The sequence below is a fragment of the Salmo salar genome, chromosome 04 (assembly GCF_965601325.2).
Source record: "Salmo salar chromosome 04, fSalSal1, whole genome shotgun sequence".
NCBI lineage: Eukaryota > Metazoa > Chordata > Actinopteri > Salmoniformes > Salmonidae > Salmo > Salmo salar.
Genome location: NC_138294.1, coordinates 4,555,878 through 4,582,751, shown reverse-complemented (window position 1 = coordinate 4,582,751; position 26,874 = coordinate 4,555,878). Strand labels below are relative to the sequence as shown.

At 48.4% G+C, this 26,874-nt stretch overlaps 1 protein-coding gene across 3 annotated transcripts in view; it reads left to right on the top strand.

Moving 5' to 3' along the window:
* Positions 1-465: 465 nt before the first annotated feature.
* The window catches only part of ncapg (non-SMC condensin I complex, subunit G), a 76,059-nt gene continuing 49,650 nt past the window's right edge, over positions 466-26,874 (top strand). Inside the window, exons 1-8 of one of the 3 annotated variants that reach the window (XM_082973774.1) lie at positions 466-544; positions 1,233-1,350; positions 1,714-1,944; positions 9,182-9,410; positions 9,897-10,042; positions 16,891-16,975; positions 22,894-23,086; positions 23,916-24,065. In XM_082973774.1, the coding sequence (XP_082829900.1) occupies positions 1,243-1,350; positions 1,714-1,944; positions 9,182-9,410; positions 9,897-10,042; positions 16,891-16,975; positions 22,894-23,086; positions 23,916-24,065 (1,142 nt within the window). In that variant the 5' untranslated portion in view covers positions 466-544; positions 1,233-1,242. 3 annotated transcript variants of the gene reach the window in all.

Sequence of the window (26,874 nt, the reverse complement as noted above, 5' to 3'; positions counted from 1 at the left end):
TCCTTCCAGGCCAACGGCCTGCATGGTGCGTAGGATCTGTTGGGGCCAAAGTAGTGTGTTTGTTGGGGATAGTGGTGTATATTTTGTGTTAGATGGTGGTGCAATTAATTATTTTTCCCATTTTTTGTTAAAGAAAAAAAATGTGCAATTCACACTCTGACTTTTGAAAGGTCGGAAAGCCACATGATGAGCGAGAGAGGGCAAATATTTTTAGTGGGTATAACTTTTTTTCTGTTGTGTTATTGACTGTATGTTTGTTTATTTCCATGTGTAACTCTGTGTTGTTGTTTGTGTCGCACTGTTTTGCTTTTTTTTTTTTATCTTGGCCAGGTCGCAGTTGTAAATGAGAACTTATTCTCAACTAGTTTACCTGGTTATTAAATAAAAAATAAAGGTGAAATTAAAATACAATACAAAAAAAAAAAAAAAAAAAAACAGGAAATGACGTCATCAACACAAATCTCACCTCTCGCGAGACTGGCAGTTAAATTGTTTGAAAACAGGCGGCAGAAGACGACAAGCAGCTCAGAGTTGTCAACAGCAAGTAAGAACAAACGGACAATCGCAATGTATTTTTTATGTTATATATATTTATATTATTTATGAAAAATAAACGATGTTGTCAATGTTACTTTCTTTTGTGTGAAACATATCATTTCCCCCAAACCTCTTTGATACTTTTGAGACGTTGTTTCCCCCCCCCCCCCCCCCCCTGCCTTGAGTGTCGGTTGGGAGCTTGAGGGAGAGAAACGTTAGCTAGTTAGCTTCGCTAGCTTCGTTAGCCAGCTATTTCTTTTTTAGCTTTTAAAACGGTTAATTATTGGATAATAGAGGACTTTATGTGAGATAGCTATTCTAGCCGAAGAGTACGGGTGAGATGTTCTTCTGGAATAGTGAAATGGGTCATTTGAAATAAGTTTCGCTAAATAAAACTAGAGTTAGATAGCCAACGTCGTTAATACTGTAACTGCTAACGTTACAGCTGCCTGCTGCTACGACGTTGGCTATAGTAGCTAAATACTAGGTAGCTAAATTAAACGTCGAATAGCCACAAACAGTACTGCTTGTTGTTGGATGTTTCACCCAATTTTCCTGTCACATACATTGACTGTTTCCCTTCATTGTAGAATAGGTTAGCTAGGCTTATTGTCTTTTTTTTGTGTGTGCTAACTAGCCAGCTAGTGTAGTTTATACCTGTGTTTGTTTGAATGATAACGTTTTTCTTTCTTCAGGAGAGAAAACATGACTGGGGAAAGTGAGTTGGCGATAAAAGAGGCGTTTCAGCGGGCTCAGAAAGGACATAACAACAAGGCTAAACTGGTGGCGAGTCTCAAGAACACGTACAACAAGGTCCACACACGTCTATAAACACACACAAGCACATACCATATAAACACACACACCTGCAAACACACACAATCAATCAAATGTATTTATAAATCCCTTTTTACATCAGCTGATGTTAAAGTGCTATATAGAAACCTAGCCTTAAACCACAAACAGCAAGCAATGCAGGTGTAGAAGAGTTGTGGCTCTGAAAAAACTTCCTATCCACACACACACACATATACTGTTCAACAAGGTGGACACAGTGACACACACATGTTTATACCACTGTTCCTGTTAATCCCCTTTCTATTACCAGAAATAGAACCACCATCCTTAACCCCCCCCAACCCTGTTTCCTGTGTTGCCCGTCTGTCCCGTCTCTAGTTGGACGACAAGACATTATTCCACCAGGAGTTTGTCCGGTACCTGAAACATGCCATGATCGTGTACAAGAGAGAACCGGCAGTGGAAAACATTATAGAGTTCGTCTCCAAATTCTCCACCAGCTTCCATACGTCTTCCACCGAGGGAGGAGAGGAGGAGGAAGAGGAGGAGGAGGAGGAAGAGGAGGACGAGAACCCCTTCCTCAGTTACATGTTCAATTTCCTGTTGGAGGTACTACAACTCTGGCGAGTCCCAAACTATCTCTTATGTACTGCATTGCTTTTAACCAGGGCCCAATGGTAGTGGGCGGTATACTGTATACCTGGGGTATGTGTAAATATCCACACGATGGTTTTTCAATACCGTTGAAACAATACATTTTTTTCTTTATACATTTGAATATTTTGTAGGTACTTTTTTTATTTTTATAAGTAAATATCTACAGTCGACTTTGTGAAATAATGTTTTAGGAGATATAAAACTTGTTCATTTCACCTGTCACCATAACGTTTTCGTTATGAAGCTGTAGTCCTCAGTCACGTGCTTGTTTACAAGCACACGATGACGAAGAGACCTGAGCCTTGTGAGTCACTGTTGTGCAGCAACACGCTGTGAAAGGTGGTTACAGTATGGAATTCACAACTAAATGTTTACTAGCTAAATATTGTCTAACGTGTGCTAAATGCTCTGGAGTTGTGCATCTGGTTTGCTAACTTAGTAGCTAGTAAACTAGCTAAAGCCTCCCCCACACACTGTATGATTTTAGCCGTCTTATGCCACGATTTTGCCATCCCAGACAGAAATTCCAAGTGATGGGTAAATTCATAAGTTATAAACGATTGTCCGGGTGTCTTGGCTCTGATTCAGGACCGCTACGTCTTGGCTGGTTCAGTGAGACAGGGTCTAGGTCTGCTGGTTCAGTACCACTACGTCTTGGCTCCTCGTTCAGTGAGACAGGGTCTGGGTCTGCTGGTTCAGTACCACTACGTCTTGGCTCCTCGTTCAGTGAGACTGGGTCTGCTGGTTCAGTACCACTACGTCTTGGCTCCTCGTTCAGTGAGACAGGGTCCAGGGCTGCTGGTTCAGTACCACTACGTCTTGGCTCCTCGTTCAGTGAGACAGGGTCTGGGTCTGCTGGTTCAGTACCACTACGTCTTGGCTCCTCGTTCAGTGAGACTGGGTCTGCTGGTTCAGTACCACTACGTCTTGGCTCCTCGTTCAGTGAGACTGGGTCTGCTGGTTCAGTACCACTACGTCTTGGCTCCTCGTTCAGTGAGACTGGGTCTGCTGGTTCAGTACCACTACGTCTTGGCTCCTCGTTCAGTGAGACTGGGTCTGCTGGTTCAGTACCACTATGTCTTGGCTCCTCGTTCAGTGAGACTGGGTCTGCTGGTTCAGTACCACTACGTCTTGGCTCCTCGTTCAGTGAGACTGGGTCTGCTGGTTCAGTACCACTACGTCTTGGCTCCTCGTTCAGTGAGACTGGGTCTGCTGGTTCAGTACCACTACGTCTTGGCTCCTCGTTCAGTGAGACTGGGTCTGCTGGTTCAGTACCACTACGTCTTGGCTCCTCGTTCAGTGAGACTGGGTCTGCTGGTTCAGTACCACTACGTCTTGGCTCCTCGTTCAGTGAGACTGGGTCTGCTGGTTCAGTACCGCTACGTGAGGTCGTTGGCTCCGACAAAAGTTCTGTCGGTGTCAGATTTGTTTTGCTTTGATTTGTGTGGCTGGTATTACGAGCCGATCCTGATGACTGACCAATAGGAACACTTCGGTATGAACACAACAATACCTGTGACAGTACAGGAACTGTAATGCCATTTATTGGGAATAGTCAGATTAAAATAATCGTTTGATTTTTAAAACGTTTACATGCTGTGCAAGAAGAACGATTTCCCTAATAATCTTGACACATCTGAAATCAGGCTTACCTGATGGGATTTTAATAAAGGCACGAAATCACCAATCATAATAAATCTTTTAGCACAGTGACCATGTTATTTTGGGGGAAGCCGATTTGATTCTGGGTTTGGACATATGACGTTTTTTTTGTTTTGAAAACGGTACATACTTTCAGTTTTTTCCCTAAGTCGTGCATGAGCGTAGAGTGGGGCTTGTGCTGTTGGCGCTGGCACATGCTTAGGTCAGATAGACCGCCGCTGTCGACGTAGCCCGCGGCGGCTGAGGTAGCCTCGCAAGCCAATCGCACAATGTGACGACAGAACTGAAGCAAATCGATCATTCTGGACAGGTTGATATCTAGATTTATTTAGGTAACATCCGCGCAGTGTGACGTGATAATGGTAAAATATGTCCAGTCTGTAAAAGGCCTTCACTGGTTAGCTTCTTGTGATCCGGCTTGTCTTGGTAACAGCATGAGAATCCCCTCCTGGAAAAGATCCCTGCTGTCTTAATATTTGTTTTGTACGTGCAGAAAACTGAGTAGAATTTGAGTTACTTGTATAACTTTATGAGCTGGGATGTCTGTCTAGGCAAATAGTTTGTCAGAGACTGTTTAGAATCGTTAGCATTTAGCTAGCATTCACTATGTGATTTTACATGTTCTCTTTAGCATTGCTAACCTTTGGATTGAAAATTGGTGTGCTCAGTGCCAGTGTTAGCGAATATCCCATGATGGCATAAGGTCGGTAGAACTATCTGCATACTGCTCAAGACTATATGTTAGTAGTTACCCTTTTTAGTGGATAGGATGCCCGTTTGGGACACAGACAGCCTCTCACACTTTCTGATATAAAACAGGACCAGACAGTATCTGATATAAAACAGGACCAGACAGGACCAGACAGTATCTGATATAAAACAGGACCAGACAGGACCAGACAGTATCTGATATAAAACAGGACCAGACAGTATCTGGTATAAAACAGGACCAGACAGGACCAGACAGTATCTGGTATAAAACAGGACCAGACAGTATCTGGTATAAAACAGGACCAGACAGGACCAGACAGTATCTGATATAAAACAGGACCAGACAGTATCTGATATAAAACAGGACCAGACAGGACCAGACAGTATCTGATATAAAACAGGACCAGACAGTATCTGATATAAAACAGGACCAGACAGGACCAGACAGTATCTGATATAAAACAGGACCAGACAGGACCAGACAGTATCTGATATAAAACAGGACCAGACAGGACCAGACAGTATCTGATATAAAACAGGACCAGACAGGACCAGACAGTATCTGATATAAAACAGGACCAGACAGTATCTGATATAAAACAGGACCAGACAGGACCAGACAGTATCTGGTATAAAACAGGACCAGACAGGACCAGACAGTATCTGATATAAAACAGGACCAGACAGGACCAGACAGCATCTGATATAAAACAGGACCAGACAGTATCTGATATAAAACAGGACCAGACAGTATCTGGTATAAAACAGGACCAGACAGTATCTGATATAAAACAGGACCAGACGGTATCTGATATAAAACAGGACCAGACAGTATCTGATATAAAACAGGACCAGACAGGACCAGACAGTATCTGATATAAAACAGGACCAGACAGGACCAGACAGTATCTGGTATAAAACAGGACCAGACAGTATCTGATATAAAACAGGACCAGACGGTATCTGATATAAAACAGGACCAGACAGTATCTGGTATGAAACAGGACCAGACAGGACCAGACAGTATCTGGTATAAAACAGGACCAGACAGGACCAGACAGTATCTGATATAAAACAGGACCAGACAGTATCTGATATAAAACAGGACCAGACAGTATCTGATATGAAACAGGACCAGACAGTATCTGATATAAAACAGGACCAGACAGGACCAGACAGTATCTGGTATAAAACAGGACCAGACAGGACCAGACAGTATCTGATATAAAACAGGACCAGACAGTATCTGATATAAAACAGGACCAGACAGTATCTGATATAAAACGGGACCAGACAGTATCTGATATAAAACAGGACCAGACAGGACCAGACAGTATCTGATATAAAACAGGACCAGACAGGACCAGACAGTATCTGATATAAAACAGGACCAGACAGGACCAGACAGTATCTGATATAAAACAGGACCAGACAGGACCAGACAGTATCTGATATAAAACAGGACCAGACAGTATCTGATATAAAACAGGACCAGACAGGACCAGACAGTATCTGGTATAAAACAGGACCAGACAGGACCAGACAGTATCTGATATAAAACAGGACCAGACAGGACCAGACAGCATCTGATATAAAACAGGACCAGACAGTATCTGATATAAAACAGGACCAGACAGTATCTGGTATAAAACAGGACCAGACAGTATCTGATATAAAACAGGACCAGACAGTATCTGATATAAAACAGGACCAGACAGTATCTGATATAAAACAGGACCAGACAGGACCAGACAGTATCTGATATAAAACAGGACCAGACAGGACCAGACAGTATCTGGTATAAAACAGGACCAGACAGCGACGGCCAGACGGTATCTGATATAAAACAGGACCAGACAGTATCTGGAGCGGACCAGACAGTATCTGATATGAAACAGGACCAGACAGTATCTGATATAAAACAGGACCAGACAGGACCAGACAGTATCTGGTATAAAACAGGACCAGACAGGACCAGACAGTATCTGATATAAAACAGGACCAGACAGTATCTGATATAAAACAGGACCAGACAGTATCTGGTATGAAACAGGACCAGACAGTATCTGATATAAAACAGGACCAGACAGTATCTGATATAAAACAGGACCAGACAGGACCAGACAGTATCTGATATAAAACAGGACCAGACAGGACCAGACAGTATCTGATATAAAACAGGACCAGACAGTATCTGATATAAAACAGGACCAGACAGGACCAGACAGTATCTGATATAAAACAGGACCAGACACTATCTGATATAAAACAGGACCAGACAGGACCAGACAGTATCTGATATAAAACAGGACCAGACAGTATCTGGTATAAAACAGGACCAGACAGTATCTGATATAAAACAGGACCAGACAGGACCAGACAGTATCTGGTATAAAACAGGACCAGACAGTATCTGGTATAAAACAGGACCAGACAGTATCTGATATAAAACAGGACCAGACAGGACCAGACAGTATCTGATATAAAACAGGACCAGACAGGACCAGACAGTATCTGATATAAAACAGGACCAGACAGTATCTGATATAAAACAGGACCAGACAGGACCAGACAGTATCTGATATAAAACAGGACCAGACAGGACCAGACAGTATCTGATATAAAACAGGACCAGACAGTATCTGATATAAAACAGGACCAGACAGTATCTGATATAAAACAGGACCAGACAGTATCTGATATAAAACAGGACCAGACAGTATCTGGTATAAAACAGGACCAGACAGGACCAGACAGTATCTGATATAAAACAGGACCAGACAGGACCAGACAGTATCTGATATAAAACAGGACCAGACAGGACCAGACAGTATCTGGTATAAAACAGGACCAGACAGTATCTGATATAAAACAGGACCAGACAGGACCAGACAGTATCTGATATAAAACAGGACCAGACAGGACCAGACAGTATCTGATATAAAACAGGACCAGACAGTATCTGATATAAAACAGGACCAGACAGGACCAGACAGTATCTGTATAAAACAGGACCAGACAGTATCTGATATAAAACAGGACCAGACAGTATCTGATATAAAACAGGACCAGACAGGACCAGACAGTATCTGGTATAAAACAGGACCAGACAGTATCTGATATAAAACAGGACCAGACAGGACCAGACAGTATCTGGTATAAAACAGGACCAGACAGTATCTGATATAAAACAGGACCAGACAGGACCAGACAGTATCTGGTATAAAACAGGACCAGACAGTATCTGATATAAAACAGGACCAGACAGGACCAGACAGTATCTGATATAAAACAGGACCAGACAGTATCTGACAGACGTATAAAACAGGACCAGACAGTATCTGATATAAAACAGGACCAGACAGGACCAGACAGTATCTGGTATAAAACAGGACCAGACAGTATCTGATATAAAACAGGACCAGACAGGACCAGACAGTATCTGGTATAAAACAGGACCAGACAGGACCAGACAGTATCTGATATAAAACAGGACCAGACAGGACCAGACAGTATCTGATATAAAACAGGACCAGACAGGACCAGACAGTATCTGATATAAAACAGGACCAGACAGGACCAGACAGTATCTGGTATAAAACAGGACCAGACAGTATCTGATATAAAACAGGACCAGACAGGACCAGACAGTATCTGGTATAAAACAGGACCAGACAGTATCTGGTATAAAACAGGACCAGACAGGACCAGACAGTATCTGATATAAAACAGGACCAGACAGTATCTGATATAAAACAGGACCAGACAGTATCTGATATAAAACAGGACCAGACAGGACCAGACAGTATCTGGTATAAAACAGGACCAGACAGGACCAGACAGTATCTGATATAAAACAGGACCAGACAGTATCTGATATAAAACAGGACCAGACAGTGGTATAAAACAGGACCAGACAGTATCTGATATAAAACAGGACCAGACAGGACCAGACAGTATCTGGTATAAAACAGGACCAGACAGGACCAGACAGTATCTGATATAAAACAGGACCAGACAGGACCAGACAGTATCTGATATAAAACAGGACCAGACAGGACCAGACAGTATCTGATATAAAACAGGACCAGACAGGACCAGACAGTATCTGGTATAAAACAGGACCAGACAGTATCTGATATAAAACAGGACCAGACAGGACCAGACAGTATCTGATATAAAACAGGACCAGACAGTATCTGATATAAAACAGGACCAGACAGGACCAGACAGTATCTGATATAAAACAGGACCAGACAGTATCTGGTATAAAACAGGACCAGACAGGACCAGACAGTATCTGATATAAAACAGGACCAGACAGTATCTGGTATAAAACAGGACCAGACAGGACCAGACAGTATCTGATATAAAACAGGACCAGACAGTATCTGGTATAAAACAGGACCAGACAGGACCAGACAGTATCTGATATAAAACAGGACCAGACAGGACCAGACAGTATCTGATATAAAACAGGACCAGACAGGACCAGACAGTATCTGGTATAAAACAGGACCAGACAGTATCTTGATATAAAACAGGACCAGACAGGACCAGACAGTATCTTGATATAAAACAGGTTCTTGAAGGATCACGAAGTTCAGTCTGTTGTAGAACATGTATTATTGCTGTAGTTTGGTGATACTGGTGTCATGACAACACTACTCTGACGGTATCGTCGGACTGATCAGGACATCTGCAATGTCAATCAATGGTCAAGGTATTGATGCTTCTTCTTCGCTGCTAACCCAAGTGTCTCCCTCCCTCCCTCCCTCCCTCCCTCCCTCCCTCCCTCCCTCCCTCCCTCCCTCAGTCCCACAAGGCCAACAGCCACGCGGTCAGGTTCCGTGTGTGTCAGCTGATCAACAAGTTGCTAGGCAGCATGGCGGAGAACGCCCAGATCGACGACGACCTGTTCGACGGTATCCACCGGGCCATGTTGGTCAGAGTCACAGACAAGTTCCCCAACGTCAGGATCCAGGCCTCTCTGGCCATGGCTAGACTACAGGAACCACAGAACCAACAATGTCCCACTGTGAATGGTACTGATGTTACTACCTCACACTGTCTGGATCCAGAACTCTCTGGGTCACGACTAGACTACAGAATCCACTAGAACCATCGATGTTAAAAGGGTCCAGGTCACCCACACACAACTCTCTCTCTCTCTTCCTCTCTCTCTCTGTCTCTCTCTCTTCCTCTCTCTTCTCTCTCTCTTCCTCTCTCTTCTCTCTCTCTTCCTCTCTCTCTCTCTCTCTCTCTCTCTTCCTCTCTCTCTTTTCCTCTCTCTCTCTTCCTCTCTCTCTCTCTCTCTTCCTCTCTCTCTCTCTCTTCCTCTCTCTCTTTTCCTCTCTCTCTCTTCCTCTCTCTCTCTCTCTCTCTCTCTCTCTCTCTTCCTCTCTCTTCCTCTCTCTCTCTTCCTCTCTCTCTTCCTCTCTCTCTTCCTCTCTCTCTCTTCCTCTCTCTCTCTTCCTCTCTCTCTCTCTCTCTCTCTCTCTCTCTCTCTCTCTTCCTCTCCTCTCGTCCAGCCTACCTGTTGATCTTGGAGAATGATTCCAACCCGGAGGTTCGTCGAGCCGTTCTGTCGTGCATCGCCCCTTCCTCTCTCACCCTCCCCAAGATACTGAAACGCACCAGGGATGTTAAGGAGAATGTCCGCAAGCTAGCTTACCAGGTACACACACACACACACACACACACACACACACACACACACACACACACACTAAACTGGCCTTACAGACCTGAAACCCCCCCCTGGGGCGGCAGCGTAGCCTAGTGTTTAGAGCGTTGGACTAGTAACCGAAAGGTTGCAAGTTGTTCCCCGGTAGGCCGTCATTGAAAATAAGAATTTGTTCTTAACTGACTAGTTAAATAAAGGTAAAATAAAACCCCAGCTTAAACACACACTAAACTGGTTTTACAGACCTGAACCCAGCTTAAACACACACTAAACTGGTTTTACAGACCTGAACCCAGCTTAAACACACACTAAACTGGTTTTACAGACCTGAACCCAGCTTAAACACACACTAAACTGGTTTTACACACCTGAACCCAGCTTAAACACACACTAAACTGGTTTTACAGACCTGAACCCAGCTTAAACACACACTAAACTGGTTTTACACACCTGAACCCAGCTTAAACACACACTAAACTGGTTTTACAGACCTGAACCCAGCTTAAACACACACTAAACTGGTTTTACAGACCTGAACCCAGCTTAAACACACACTAAACTGGTTTTACACACCTGAACCCAGCTTAAACACACACTAAACTGGTTTTACACACCTGAACCCAGCTAAAACACACACTAAACTGGCCTTAGACCTGAACCCAGCTTAAACACACACTAAACTGGTTTTACACACCTGAACCCAGCTTAAACACACACTAAACTGGCCTTACTGAACCCAGCTTAAACACACACTAAACTGGCCTTACTGAACCCAGCTTAAACACACACTAAACTGGTTTTACAGACCTGAACCCAGCTTAAACACACACTAAACTGGCCTTACTGAACCCAGCTTAAACACACACTAAACTGGCTTTACAGACCTGAACCCAGCTAAAACACCCACTAAACTGGCCTTATAGACCTGAACCCAGCTAAAACACACACTAAACTGGCCTTAGACCTGAACCCAGCTTAAACACACACTAAACTGGCTTTACAGACCTGAACCCAGCTAAAACACCCACTAAACTGGCCTTATAGACCTGAACCCAGCTAAAACACACACTAAACTGGCTTTACGGAACCCAGCTTAAACACACACTAAACTGGCCTTATAGACCTGAACCCAGCTAAAACACACACTAAACTGGCCTTAGACCTGAACCCAGCTAAAACACACACTAAACTGGCCTTAGACCTGAACCCAGCTTAAACACACACTAAACTGGCCTTAGACCTGAACCCAGCTAAAACACACACTAAACTGGCCTTATAGACCTGAACCCAGCTTAAACACACACTAAACTGGCCTTAGACCTGAACCCAGCTTAAACACCCACTAAACTGGCCTTACTGAACCCAGCTAAAACACCCACTAAACTGGTTTTACAGACCTGAACCCAGCTAAAACACACACTAAACTGGCCTTACTGAACCCAGCTAAAACACCCACTAAACTGGCCTTACAGACCTGAACCCAGCTAAAACACCCACTAAACTGGCCTTACTGAACCCAGCTTAAACACACACTAAACTGGCCTTAGAGACCTGAACCCAGCTAAAACACCCACTAAACTGGCCTTATAGACCTGAACCCAGCTTAAACACACACTAAACTGGCTTTACAGACCTGAACCCAGCTAAAACACCCACTAAACTGGCCTTAGAGACCTGAACCCAGCTAAAACACACACTAAACTGGCTTTATAGACCTGAACCCAGCTTAAACACACACTAAACTGGCTTTATAGACCTGAACCCAGCTAAAACACACACTAAACTGGCCTTACTGAACCCAGCTTAAACACACACTAAACTGGCCTTAGACCTGAACCCAGCTAAAACACCCATTAAACTGGCCTTAGAGACCTGAACCCAGCTTAAACACCCACTAAACTGGCCTTATAGACCTGAACCCAGCTTAAACACACACTAAACTGGCTTTACAGACCTGAACCCAGCTAAAACACACACTAAACTGGTTTTACAGACCTGAACCCAGCTTAAACACACACTAAACTGGCCTTGCTGAACCCAGCTTAAACACACACTAAACTGGCCTTACTGAACCCAGCTAAAACACACACTAAACTGGCCTTATAGACCTGAACCCAGCTAAAACACCCATTAAACTGGCCTTAGAGACCTGAACCCAGCTTAAACACCCACTAAACTGGCCTTATAGACCTGAACCCAGCTTAAACACACACTAAACTGGCTTTACAGACCTGAACCCAGCTAAAACACACACTAAACTGGCTTTATAGACCTGAACCCAGCTTAAACACCCACTAAACTGGTTTTACAGACCTGAACCCAGCTAAAACACCCACTAAACTGGCTTTATAGACCTGAACCCAGCTAAAACACACACTAAACTGGCCTTATAGACCTGAACCCAGCTAAAACACCCACTAAACTGGCCTGAGACCTGAACCCAGCTAAAACACACACTAAACTGGCCTTACTGAACCCAGCTTAAACACCCACTAAACTGGCCTTAGAGACCTGAACCCAGCTTAAACACCCACTAAACTGGCCTTAGACCTGAACCCAGCTAAAACACCCACTAAACTGGCTTTACAGACCTGAACCCAGCTAAAACACACACTAAACTGGCCTTACTGAACCCAGCTTAAACACCCACTAAACTGGCCTTAGAGACCTGAACCCAGCTTAAACACCCACTAAACTGGCCTTATAGACCTGAACCCAGCTTAAACACCCACTAAACTGGCCTTAGACCTGAACCCAGCTTAAACACCCACTAAACTGGCCTTACTGAACCCAGCTTAAACACCCACTAAACTGGCCTTAGACCTGAACCCAGCTTAAACACACACTAAACTGGCTTTACAGACCTGAACCCAGCTTAAACACCCACTAAACTGGCTTTACTGAACCCAGCTAAAACACCCACTAAACTGGCTTTACAGACCTGAACCCAGCTAAAACACACACTAAACTGGCTTTATAGACCTGAACCCAGCTTAAACACACACTAAACTGGCCTTACTGAACCCAGCTTAAACACACACTAAACTGGCCTTATAGACCTGAACCCAGCTAAAACACCCACTAAACTGGCTTTACAGACCTGAACCCAGCTTAAACACACACTAAACTGGTTTTACACACCTGAACCCAGCTAAAACACACACTAAACTGGCCTTAGACCTGAACCCAGCTTAAACACCCACTAAACTGGCCTTATAGACCTGAACCCAGCTTAAACACCCACTAAACTGGCCTTATAGACCTGAACCCAGCTAAAACACCCACTAAACTGGCTTTATAGACCTGAACCCAGCTTAAACACCCACTAAACTGGCCTTAGACCTGAACCCAGCTAAAACACCCACTAAACTGGCTTTATAGACCTGAACCCAGCTAAAACACACACTAAACTGGCTTTATAGACCTGAACCCAGCTAAAACACACACTAAACTGGCCTTACTGAACCCAGCTTAAACACACACTAAACTGGCTTTATAGACCTGAACCCAGCTAAAACACACACTAAACTGGCTTTATAGACCTGAACCCAGCTTAAACACCCACTAAACTGGCTTTACAGACCTGAACCCAGCTAAAACACCCACTAAACTGGCTTTATAGACCTGAACCCAGCTTAAACACACACTAAACTGGCTTTATAGACCTGAACCCAGCTTAAACACACACTAAACTGGCCTTATAGACCTGAACCCAGCTTAAACACACACTAAACTGGCTTTATAGACCTGAACCCAGCTAAAACACACACTAAACTGGCCTTAGACCTGAACCCAGCTTAAACACACACTAAACTGGCCTTATAGACCTGAACCCAGCTTAAACACACACTAAACTGGCTTTATAGACCTGAACCCAGCTAAAACACACACTAAACTGGCCTTAGACCTGAACCCAGCTTAAACACCCACTAAACTGGCCTTACAGTCCTGAACCCAGCTAAAACACCCACTAAACTGGCCTTACTGAACCCAGCTAAAACACACACTAAACTGGCTTTACAGACCTGAACCCAGCTTAAACACCCACTAAACTGGCCTGAGACCTGAACCCAGCTAAAACACACACTAAACTGGCCTTATAGACCTGAACCCAGCTAAAACACCCACTAAACTGGCCTTATAGACCTGAACCCAGCTTAAACACCCACTAAACTGGCCTTAGACCTGAACCCAGCTTAAACACACACTAAACTGGCTTTACAGACCTGAACCCAGCTTAAACACCCACTAAACTGGCCTTATAGACCTGAACCCAGCTAAAACACACACTAAACTGGCTTTATAGACCTGAACCCAGCTTAAACACACACTAAACTGGCCTTACAGACCTGAACCCAGCTTAAACACCCACTAAACTGGCCTTACTGAACCCAGCTTAAACACCCACTAAACTGGCCTTAGACCTGAACCCAGCTAAAACACACACTAAACTGGCTTTATAGACCTGAACCCAGCTAAAACACCCACTAAACTGGCCTTAGAACTGAACCCAGCTTAAACACACACTAAACTGGCTTTACAGACCTGAACCCAGCTAAAACACACACTAAACTGGCTTTATAGACCTGAACCCAGCTTAAACACACACTAAACTGGCCTTACTGAACCCAGCTTAAACACACACTAAACTGGCCTTATAGACCTGAACCCAGCTAAAACACCCACTAAACTGGCTTTACAGACCTGAACCCAGCTTAAACACACACTAAACTGGTTTTACACACCTGAACCCAGCTAAAACACACACTAAACTGGCCTTAGACCTGAACCCAGCTTAAACACCCACTAAACTGGCCTTATAGACCTGAACCCAGCTTAAACACCCACTAAACTGGCCTTATAGACCTGAACCCAGCTAAAACACCCACTAAACTGGCTTTATAGACCTGAACCCAGCTTAAACACCCACTAAACTGGCCTTAGACCTGAACCCAGCTAAAACACCCACTAAACTGGCTTTATAGACCTGAACCCAGCTAAAACACACACTAAACTGGCTTTATAGACCTGAACCCAGCTAAAACACACACTAAACTGGCCTTACTGAACCCAGCTTAAACACACACTAAACTGGCTTTATAGACCTGAACCCAGCTAAAACACACACTAAACTGGCTTTATAGACCTGAACCCAGCTTAAACACCCACTAAACTGGCTTTACAGACCTGAACCCAGCTAAAACACCCACTAAACTGGCTTTATAGACCTGAACCCAGCTTAAACACACACTAAACTGGCTTTATAGACCTGAACCCAGCTTAAACACACACTAAACTGGCCTTATAGACCTGAACCCAGCTTAAACACACACTAAACTGGCTTTATAGACCTGAACCCAGCTAAAACACACACTAAACTGGCCTTAGACCTGAACCCAGCTTAAACACACACTAAACTGGCCTTATAGACCTGAACCCAGCTTAAACACACACTAAACTGGCTTTATAGACCTGAACCCAGCTAAAACACACACTAAACTGGCCTTAGACCTGAACCCAGCTTAAACACCCACTAAACTGGCCTTACAGTCCTGAACCCAGCTAAAACACCCACTAAACTGGCCTTACTGAACCCAGCTAAAACACACACTAAACTGGCTTTACAGACCTGAACCCAGCTTAAACACACACTAAACTGGCCTTAGAGACCTGAACCCAGCTTAAACACCCACTAAACTGGCCTTATAGACCTGAACCCAGCTAAAACACCCACTAAACTGGCCTTAGACCTGAACCCAGCTTAAACACACACTAAACTGGCCTTAGAGACCTGAACCCAGCTTAAACACCCACTAAACTGGCCTTATAGACCTGAACCCAGCTTAAACACCCACTAAACTGGCTTTACAGACCTGAACCCAGCTTAAACACACACTAAACTGGCCTTAGACCTGAACCCAGCTTAAACACACACTAAACTGGCCTTATAGACCTGAACCCAGCTTAAACACACTAAACTGGCCTTATAGACCTGAACCCAGCTTAAACACACTAAACTGGCCTTATAGACCTGAACCCAGCTAAAACACACACTAAACTGGCCTTATAGACCTGAACCCAGCTAAAACACACACTAAACTGGCCTTATAGACCTGAACCCAGCTTAAACACACTAAACTGGCCTTATAGACCTGAACCCAGCTTAAACACACACTAAACTGGCCTTACTGAACCCAGCTTAAACACACACTAAACTGGCCTTATAGACCTGAACCCAGCTAAAACACACACTAAACTGGCCTTATAGACCTGAACCCAGCTAAAACACACACTAAACTGGCCTTATAGACCTGAACCCAGCTTAAACACACACTAAACTGGCCTTACTGAACCCAGCTAAAACACACACTAAACTGGCCTTAGACCTGAACCCAGCTAAAACACCCACTAAACTGGCTTTATAGACCTGAACCCAGCTAAAACACACACTAAACTGGCCTTATAGACCTGAACCCAGCTTAAACACCCACTAAACTGGCCTTACAGACCTGAACCCAGCTTAAACACACACTAAACTGGCTTTACAGACCTGAACCCAGCTAAAACACACACTAAACTGGCTTTACAGACCTGAACCCAGCTAAAACACCCACTAAACTGGCCTTATAGACCTGAACCCAGCTAAAACACACACTAAACTGGCCTTACTGAACCCAGCTAAAACACCCACTAAACTGGCCTTAGACCTGAACCCAGCTTAAACACCCACTAAACTGGCTTTATAGACCTGAACCCAGCTTAAACACACACTAAACTGGCCTTACAGACCTGAACCCAGCTTAAATGTAAAGTTGTTAATGACTGTGTGTGTGTTTCAGGTTCTGGCAGACAAGGTCCACATCAGAGCTCTGAGTATCGCCCAGAGAGTCAGTCTGCTGCAGCAGGGTCTCCACGATACTGCAGGTAAACACACACACTGTCCCTCTGGCTGCAACTCTGTGTAGGGCGGGGGCTGCAACTCTGTGTGTAGGGGGCTGCAACTCTGTGTGGGGGGGGGCTGCAACTCTGTGTGGGGGGGCTGCAACTCTGTGTGGTGGGGGGCTGCAACTCTGTCTGTGGGGGGGCTGCAACTCTGTGTGGGGGGGGCTGCAACTCTGTGTGGTGGGGGGCTGCAACTCTGTGTGTGTGGGGGGCTGCAACTCTGTGTGTGTGGGGGGGCTGCAACTCTGTGTGGTGGGGGGTTGCAACTCTGTGTGGTGGGGGGCTGCAACTCTGTGTGGTGGGGGGCTGCAACTCTGTGTGTGTGTGGGGCGGCTGCAACTCTGTGTGGTGGGGGGCTGCAACTCTGTGTGTGTGTGTGGCTGCAACTGTGTGGGGGGGCTGCAACTCTGTGTGTGTGTTTCTGCTGCCATCATTTGGCTGTGGCGCTGCACCGCAGCAAAATCATTGCGTCCACGCAACAAAAAAAAAATGATGGACCATGAAATAATATTTCTTCCCGAGGCGCACTTTGAAGGTGCTAGAACGTTCCATGTACTTTTCCTCTGCAAACAAAAGGATAGAACAACTTGACAAGCCCGTAGAATAGATGATCTGTTTACCTCGTCGGCTCGTCGATCTGTTTACCTCGTCGATCTGTTTACCTCGTCGATCTGTTTACCTCGTCGGCTTGTTGATCTGTTTACCTCGTCGGCTCGTCGATCTGTTTACCTCGTCGATCTGTTTACCTCGTCGGCTCGTCGATCTGTTTACCTCGTCGATCTGTTTACCTCGTCGGCTTGTTGATCTGTTTACCTCGTCGGCTCGTCGATCTGTTTACCTCGTCGATCTGTTTACCTCGTCGGCTCGTCGATCTGTTTACCTCGTCGATCTGTTTACCTCGTCGATCTGTTTACCTCGTCGGCTTGTTGATCTGTTTACCTCGTCGGTTCGTTGATCTGTTTACCTCGTCGGCTTGTTGATCTGTTTACCTCGTCGGTCTGTTTACCTCGTCGGCTCGTCGATCTGTTTACCTCGTTGATCTGTTTACCTCGTCGGCTTGTTGATCTGTTTACCTCGTCGGCTCGTTGATCTGTTTACCTCGTCGGCTTGTTGATCTGTTTACCTCGTCGATCTGTTTACCTCGTCGGCTCGTTGGTCTGTTTAACCTCGTCGGCTCGCTGATCTGTTTACCTCGTCGATCTGTTTACCTCGTCGGCTCGTCGGTCTGTTTACCTCGTCGGCTCGCTGATCTGTTTACCTCGTCGATCTGTTTACCTCGTCGATCTGTTTAACCTCGTCGATCTGTTTAACCTCGTCGGCTCGTCGTGTGTTCTGTGCCAGACCAAATATTCCTCAAGGCTCGTGTTATAAGTGCCGTAGGGAGGGGAACATGCATTCTGACAAGCAGTCAATGGATGAACCGTCATTCTTAAAGCAATGCCGTTGGGGGGGGGGAAACGGCAGTTTTAATGACATCTGTTAAATAGAGGTGGATCCCGCTCTTCATTCCTCCTGTATTTATTTCTCAGCTGCTAAATGTGTTATAATTAATTAGAGCGTTAGACTGGTGCTAAAATGTAACGCACCTCATTTGTAGGGTAACTTGGGGGTGACCAAGGGGACAGTGTTGGGGGGGGAAATGGGGATATGAAGTGGTTTGTGTGAAGTACAGGCAGGGGGCATATTATCCTGGGTGGTTGTTTACCCCAAGTTACCCGAACAGGAAGGCGCCCGCGTTACGCTCCCTAACAGGAAGGCCCGCGTTACGCCCCCTAACAGGAAGGCCCGCGTTACGCCCCCTAACAGGAAGGCCCGCGTTACGCTCGCTGACAGGAAGGCCCGCGTTACGCTCCCTAGCAGGAAGGCCCGCGTTACGCCCCCTAACAGGAAGGCCCGCGTTACGCCCCCTAACAGGAAGGCCCGCGTTACGCTCCCTGACAGGAAGGCCCGCGTTACGCTCCCTAACAGGAAGGCCCGCGTTACGCTCCCTAGCAGGAAGGCCCGCGTTACGCCCCCTAACAGGAAGGCCCGCGTTACGCTCCCTAGCAGGAAGGCCCGCGTTACGCTCCCTAGCAGGAAGGCCCGCGTTACGCTCCCTAGCAGGAAGGCCCGCGTTACGCTCCCTAGCAGGAAGGCCCGCGTTACGCTCCCTAACAGGAAGGCCCGCGTTACGCTCCCTAACAGGAAGGCCCGCGTTACGCCCCCTAACAGGAAGGCCCGCGTTACGCTCCCTAGCAGGAAGGCCCGCGTTACGCTCCCTAACAGGAAGGCCCGCGTTACGCTCCCTAACAGGAAGGCCCGCGTTACGCCCCCTAACAGGAAGGCCCGCGTTACGCTCCCTAGCAGGAAGGCCCGCGTTACGCCCCCTAGCAGGAAGGCCCGCGTTACGCTCCCTAGCAGGAAGGCCCGCGTTACGCCCCCTAGCAGGAAGGCCCGCGTTACGCTCCCTAGCAGGAAGGCCCGCGTTACGCTCCCTTGCAGGATGGCCCGCGTTACGCTCCCTGACAGGAAGGCCCGCGTTACGCTCCCTAGCAGGAAGGCCCGCGTTACGCTCCCTAGCAGGAAGGCCCGCGTTACGCTCCCTAGCAGGAAGGCCCGCGTTACGCCCCCTAGCAGGAAGGCCCGCGTTACGCTCCCTAACAGGAAGGCCCGCGTTACGCTCCCTAACAGGAAGGCCCGCGTTACGCTCCCTAACAGGAAGGCCCGCGTTACGCTCCCTGACAGGAAGGCCCGCGTTACGCTCCCTAGCAGGAAGGCCCGCGTTACGCTCCCTAACAGGAAGGCCCGCGTTACGCTCCCTAGCAGGAAGGCCCGCGTTACGCCCCCTAACAGGAAGGCCCGCGTTACGCTCCCTAGCAGGAAGGCCCGCGTTACGCTCCCTAGCAGGAAGGCCCGCGTTACGCTCCCTAGCAGGAAGGCCCGCGTTACGCTCCCTAGCAGGAAGGCCCGCGTTACGCTCCCTAACAGGAAGGCCCGCGTTACGCTCCCTAACAGGAAGGCCCGCGTTACGCCCCCTAACAGGAAGGCCCGCGTTACGCTCCCTAACAGGAAGGCCCGCGTTACGCTCCCTAGCAGGAAGGCCCGCGTTACGCTCCCTGACAGGAAGGCCCGCGTTACGCCCCCTAACAGGAAGGCCCGCGTTACGCCCCCTAACAGGAAGGCCCGCGTTACGCTCCCTAGCAGGAAGGCCCGCGTTACGCCCCCTAACAGGAAGGCCCGCGTTACGCTCCCTAGCAGGAAGGCCCGCGTTACGCTCCCTAGCAGGAAGGCCCGCGTTACGCTCCCTAGCAGGAAGGCCCGCGTTACGCTCCCTGACAGGAAGGCCCGCGTTACGCTCCCTAGCAGGAAGGCCCGCGTTACGCTCCCTAGCAGGAAGGCCCGCGTTACGCTCCCTGACAGGAAGGCCCGCGTTACGCTCCCTAGCAGGAAGGCCCGCGTTATGCTCCCTGACAGGAAGGCCCGCGTTACGCTCCCTAACAGGAAGGCCCGCGTTACGCCCCCTAACAGGAAGGCCCGCGTTACGCTCCCCGACAGGAAGGCCCGCGTTACGCTCCCTAGCAGGAAGGCCCGCGTTACGCTCCCCGACAGGAAGGCCCGCGTTACGCTCCCTGACAGGAAGGCCCGCGTTACGCTCCCTAACAGGAAGGCCCGCGTTACGCTCCCCGACAGGAAGGCCCGCGTTACGCCCCCTAACAGGAAGGCCCGCGTTACGCTCCCTGACAGGAAGGCCCGCGTTACGCTCCCTAACAGGAAGGCCCGCGTTACGCTCCCTGACAGGAAGGCCCGCGTTACGCTCCCTGACAGGAAGGCCCGCGTTACGCTCCCTAGCAGGAAGGCCCGCGTTACGCTCCCTGACAGGAAGGCCCGCGTTACGCTCCCTGACAGGAAGGCCCGCGTTACGCTCCCTAACAGGATGGCCCGCGTTACGCCCCCTAACAGGAAGGCCCGCGTTACGCCCCCTAGCAGGAAGGCCCGCGTTACGCCCCCGAACAGGAAGGCCCGCGTTACGCTCCCTAGCAGGAAGGCCCGCGTTACGCTCCCTAGCAGGAAGGCCCGCGTTACGCCCCCTAACAGGAAGGCCCGCGTTACGCTCCCTAACAGGAAGGCCCGCGTTACGCCCCCTAACAGGAAGGCCCGCGTTACGCTCCCTAGCAGGAAGGCCCGCGTTACACCCCCTAACAGGAAGGCCCGCGTTACGCCCCCTAGCAGGAAGGCCCGCGTTACACCCCCTAACAGGAAGGCCCGCGTTACGCCCCCTAGCAGGAAGGCCCGCGTTACGCTCCCTAACAGGAAGGCCCGCGTTACGCTCCCTAACAGGAAGGCCCGCGTTACGCCCCCTAGCAGGAAGGCCCGCGTTACGCCCCCTAACAGGAAGGCCCGCGTTACGCTCCCTAGCAGGAAGGCCCGCGTTACGCTCCCTAGCAGGAAGGCCCGCGTTACGCTCCCTAACAGGAAGGCCCGCGTTACGCTCCCTAGCAGGAAGGCCCGCGTTACGCTCCCTAGCAGGAAGGCCCGCGTTACGCTCCCCAACAGGAAGGCCCGCGTTACGCTCCCCAACAGGAAGGCCCGCGTTACGCTCCCCAACAGGAAGGCCCGCGTTATGCTCCCCGACAGGAAGGCCCGCGTTATGCTCCCTGACAGGAAGGCCCGCGTTATGCTCCCCAACAGGAAGGCCCGCGTTACGCTCCCTGACAGGAAGGCCCGCGTTATGCTCCCTGACAGGAAGGCCCGCGTTATGCTCCCTGACAGGAAGGCCCGCGTTATACTCCCTATATTTATGCTTGTTTTCTGAGACATACAATTGATCGATAGTATGGCTAACTAGTTAAACCAGGGCTCAACATTAACGGTTATCCCCTTGCCCGTACATTATTTTTCTTTGTCGGACAGGAAGAATATATATTTAAGTCAAAAATAAAATCGATCAAGTAGGTCTTATCAGAATTGGATCAGTGTCCTGAAGATGCGATGCTTATGGTCCTCCCAATATCTGCAGAGCGCAGTGGAGTATAATTATTGTGGTCCTGCATTGATAGACACAAGCGGTTTTTCAATCATGCAGTCGCGAGATATATACAGTGCCTTCGGAAAAGTATTCAGATCTCTAGACCGTTTCCCCATTTCTTTATTTTTTTTGGTCACGTTACAGCCTTATTCTAAAATTGATTAAAAAAAATGTTTTTCTTCTTATCAATACATAGAGTACCTCATAATGACAAAGCAAAAAAATATGTTTAGACATTTTTTTTTTTACAATTATATATATATATATATATATAAAAGAAATACCTTATTTACATAAGTATTCAGACCTTTTGCTATGAGACTTGAAATTGAGCTCAGGTGCATCCTGTTTCCATTGATCATCCTTGAGATGTTTCTACAACTTGATTGGAGTCCACCTGTGGTAAATTCAATTGATTGGACATGATTTGGAAAGGCACACACCTGTCTATATAAGGTCCCACAGTTGACAGTGCATGTCAGAGCAAAAACCAAGCCATGAGGTTGATGGAATTGTCCATAGAGCTCCGAGACAGGATTGTGTCGAGGCCCAGATCTGGGGAAGGGTACCAAAACATTTCTGCACCATTGAAGGTCCCCAAGAACACAGTCGCCTCCATCATTCTTAAATGTAAGAAGTTTGGAACCACCAAGACTCTTCGTAGAGCTGGCCGCCCGGCCAAACTGAGCAATTGCCCCGGCGTCGTTCGGGTTTGGCCGGAGGGGGGTAGGCCGTCATTGTAAATAACAATTTGTTCTTAACTGACATGCCTAGTAAAATAAAGGTTAAATAAAAAAATTAAAAAAAAAAACAGGTAGGGGGAGGGACCCCCTCTTGAACCCAACCCCCCCCCCCCCCTGCAATAAATATTTTGGTGTGTGTCTCTGTGTTGTAGAATCAGTGAGGGAAGTGGTGCAGGTCCGTCTCCTCCCAGCCTGGCTGAATCTTCTCCAAGGTGATGTGTTGGAGCTGTTGCACAAACTGGATGTAGAGAACTGCTCTCAGACCGCCCTGGACACACTGAGCGCTCTGTTCACACACACACCTCAGGACAAGCTGCTGGACCACTGCCTTCAGCTGGACAACAGGTACCCACACACACACACACACACACACACACACACACACACACACACACACACACACACACACACACACACACACTGACCGCCCTGGACACACTGAGCGCTCTGTTCACACACACACCTCAGGACAAGCTGCTGGACCACTGCCTTCAGCTGGACAACAGGTACCCACACACACACACACACACACACACACACACACACACACACACACACACACACACACACACACACACACACACACACACACACACACACACACACTGACCGCCCTGGACACACCGAGCGCTCTGTTCACACACACACCTCAGGACAAGCTGCTGGACCACTGCCTTCAGCTGGACAACAGGGACAGACAGACAGACAGACAGACAGACAGACAGACAGACAGACAGACAGACAGACAGACAGAGACAGACAGACAGAGGAGAGTGACGTGTGTCGGGACACACACTAACTGACCGCCCAGCTCTGTCTGCTCTCTGCTCTCGCCTCTCTCTGCGCTCTGTCTCGCTCTGTCTCTCTCTCTCTCTGCTGCTCTCTCTCTGTCTCTCTCTCTGCTCTCTCTCTGTCTCTCTCTCTGCTCTCTCCGTCTCTCTCTCGCTCTGTCTCTCTCTCTCTCTCTCTCTCTCTCTGCTCCTCTCTCCGCTGCTCTCTGCTCTCTGCCCTCTCTGCTCGCTCTGTCTCTCTCTGCTCTCTGTCTCTCTCTCTCTCTGTCGCTCTCTCTGTCTCTCTCTCGTCTCTCTCTCGTCTCTCTCTGCTCTCTCTCGTCTCTCTCTCTCTCCGCTCTCTCCCTCTCTCACTCACTCACTGACTGACTGTGTGTCTGTAGGATGCTGGTCCCAGCTGGGTCTCTGTCCTGTGAGCGCGTGTTGTACTGGAGAGCTCTGTGTGAGTTCATTAAGACTAAAGGGGACGAAGGAGAGGAGATGTTGGAGAAGCTGCTGCCAGAGGCTGCTGTCTTCGCTGAATACCTCTACGGGTAAGACCCCCACTACATCCCCCTGACTACGGGTAAGACCCCCACTACATCCCATACATCACCCTGACTACGGGTAAGACCCCCACTACATCCCATACATCGCCCTGACTACGGGTAAGACCCCCACTACATCCCATACATCCCCCTGACTACGGGTAAGACCCCCACTACATCCCATACATCGCCCTGACTACGGGTAAGACCCCCACTACATCCCATACATCCCCCTGACTACGGGTAAGACCCCCACTACATCACCCTGACTACGGGTAAGACCCCCACTACATCCCATACATCACCCTGACTACGGGTAAGACCCCCACTACATCCCATACATCCCCCTGACTACGGGTAAGACCCCCACTACATCACCCTGACTACGGGTAAGACCCCCACTACATCCCATACATCACCCTGACTACGGGTAAGACCCCCACTACATCACCCTGACTACGGGTAAGACCCCCACTACATCCCATACATCGCCCTGACTACGGGTAAGACCCCCACTACATCACCCTGACTACGGGTAAGACCCCCACTACATCCCATACATCACCCTGACTACGGGTAAGACCCCCACTACATCCCATACATCACCCTGACTACGGGTAAGACCCCCACTACATCACCCTGACTACGGGTAAGACCCCCACTACATCACCCTGACTACGGGTAAGACCCCCACTACATCACCCTGACTACGGGTAAGACCCCCACTACATCCCATACATCCCCTGACTACGGGTAAGACCCCCACTACATCACCCTGACTACGGGTAAGACCCCCACTACATCACCCTGACTACGGGTAAGACCCCCACTACATCACCCTGACTACGGGTAAGACCCCCACTACATCCCATACATCACCCTGACTACGGGTAAGACCCCCACTACATCCCATACATCACCCTGACTACGGGTAAGACCCCCACTACATCACCCTGACTACGGGTAAGACCCCCACTACATCCCATACATCACCCTGACTACGGGTAAGACCCCCACTACATCCCATACATCACCCTGACTACGGGTAAGACCCCCACTACATCCCATACATCGCCCTGACTACGGGTAAGACCCCCACTACATCACCCTGACTACGGGTAAGACCCCCACTACATCCCATACATCACCCTGACTACGGGTAAGACCCCCACTACATCCCATACATCGCCCTGACTACGGGTAAGACCCCCACTACATCACCCTGACTACGGGTAAGACCCCCACTACATCACCCTGACTACGGGTAAGACCCCCACTACATCACCCTGACTACGGGTAAGACTACAACTACATCCCATACAACACATCACATGTCAACTTTCCCAACCCTCTCCTGGGTTGGGGGGGAGGGGTACTCCAGGACCTGACTCAAAGTCCATCATCGGTCTATAGGACCAGTATTTTAAAGACCAGTCCCAGTGATATCGAGACTGGAAGCGTGGAGGTGGACTAGAGAGATGTTAGGCTCAGTAGACTGGAAGCGTGGAGGTGGACTAGAGAGATGTTAGGCTCAGTAGACTGGAAGCGTGGAGGTGGACTAGAGAGATGTTAGGCTCAGTAGACTGGAAGCGTGGAGGTGGACTAGAGAGATGTTAGGCTCAGTAGACTGGAAGCGTGGAGGTGGACTAGAGAGATGTTAGGCTCAGTAGACTGGAAGCGTGGAGGTGGACTAGAGAGATGTTAGGCTCAGTAGACTGGAAGCGTGGAGGTGGACTAGAGAGATGTTAGGCTCAGTAGACTGGAAGCGTGGAGGTGGACTAGAGAGATGTTAGGCTCAGTAGACTGGAAGCGTGGAGGTGGACTAGAGAGAGATGTTAGGCTCAGTAGACTGGAAGCGTGGAGGTGGACTAGAGAGATGTTAGGCTCAGTAGACTGGAAGCGTGGAGGTGGACTAGAGAGATGTTAGGCTCAGTAGACTGGAAGCGTGGAGGTGGACTAGAGAGATGTTAGGCTCAGTAGACTGGAAGCGTGGAGGTGGACTAGAGAGATGTTAGGCTCAGTAGACTGGAAGCGTGGAGGTGGACTAGAGAGATGTTAGGCTCAGTAGACTGGAAGCGTGGAGGTGGACTAGAGAGATGTTAGGCTCAGTAGACTGGAAGCGTGGAGGTGGACTAGAGAGATGTTAGGCTCAGTAGACTGGAAGCGTGGAGGTGGACTAGAGAGATGTTAGGCTCAGTAGACTGGAAGCGTGGAGGTGGACTAGAGAGATGTTAGGCTCAGTAGACTGGAAGCGTGGAGGTGGACTAGAGAGATGTTAGGCTCAGTAGACTGGAAGCGTGGAGGTGGACTAGAGAGATGTTAGGCTCAGTAGACTGGAAGCGTGGAGGTGGACTAGAGAGATGTTAGGCTCAGTAGACTGGAAGCGTGGAGGTGGACTAGAGAGATGTTAGGCTCAGTAGACTGGAAGCGTGGAGGTGGACTAGAGAGATGTTAGGCTCAGTAGACTGGAAGCGTGGAGGTGGACTAGAGAGATGTTAGGCTCAGTAGACTGGAAGCGTGGAGGTGGACTAGAGAGATGTTAGGCTCAGTAGACTGGAAGCGTGGAGGTGGACTAGAGAGATGTTAGGCTCAGTAGACTGGAAGCGTGGAGGTGGACTAGAGAGATGTTAGGCTCAGTAGACTGGAAGCGTGGAGGTGGACTAGAGAGATGTTAGGCTCAGTAGACTGGAAGCGTGGAGGTGGACTAGAGAGATGTTAGGCTCAGTAGACTGGAAGCGTGGAGGTGGACTAGAGAGATGTTAGGCTCAGTAGACTGGAAGCGTGGAGGTGGACTAGAGAGATGTTAGGCTCAGTA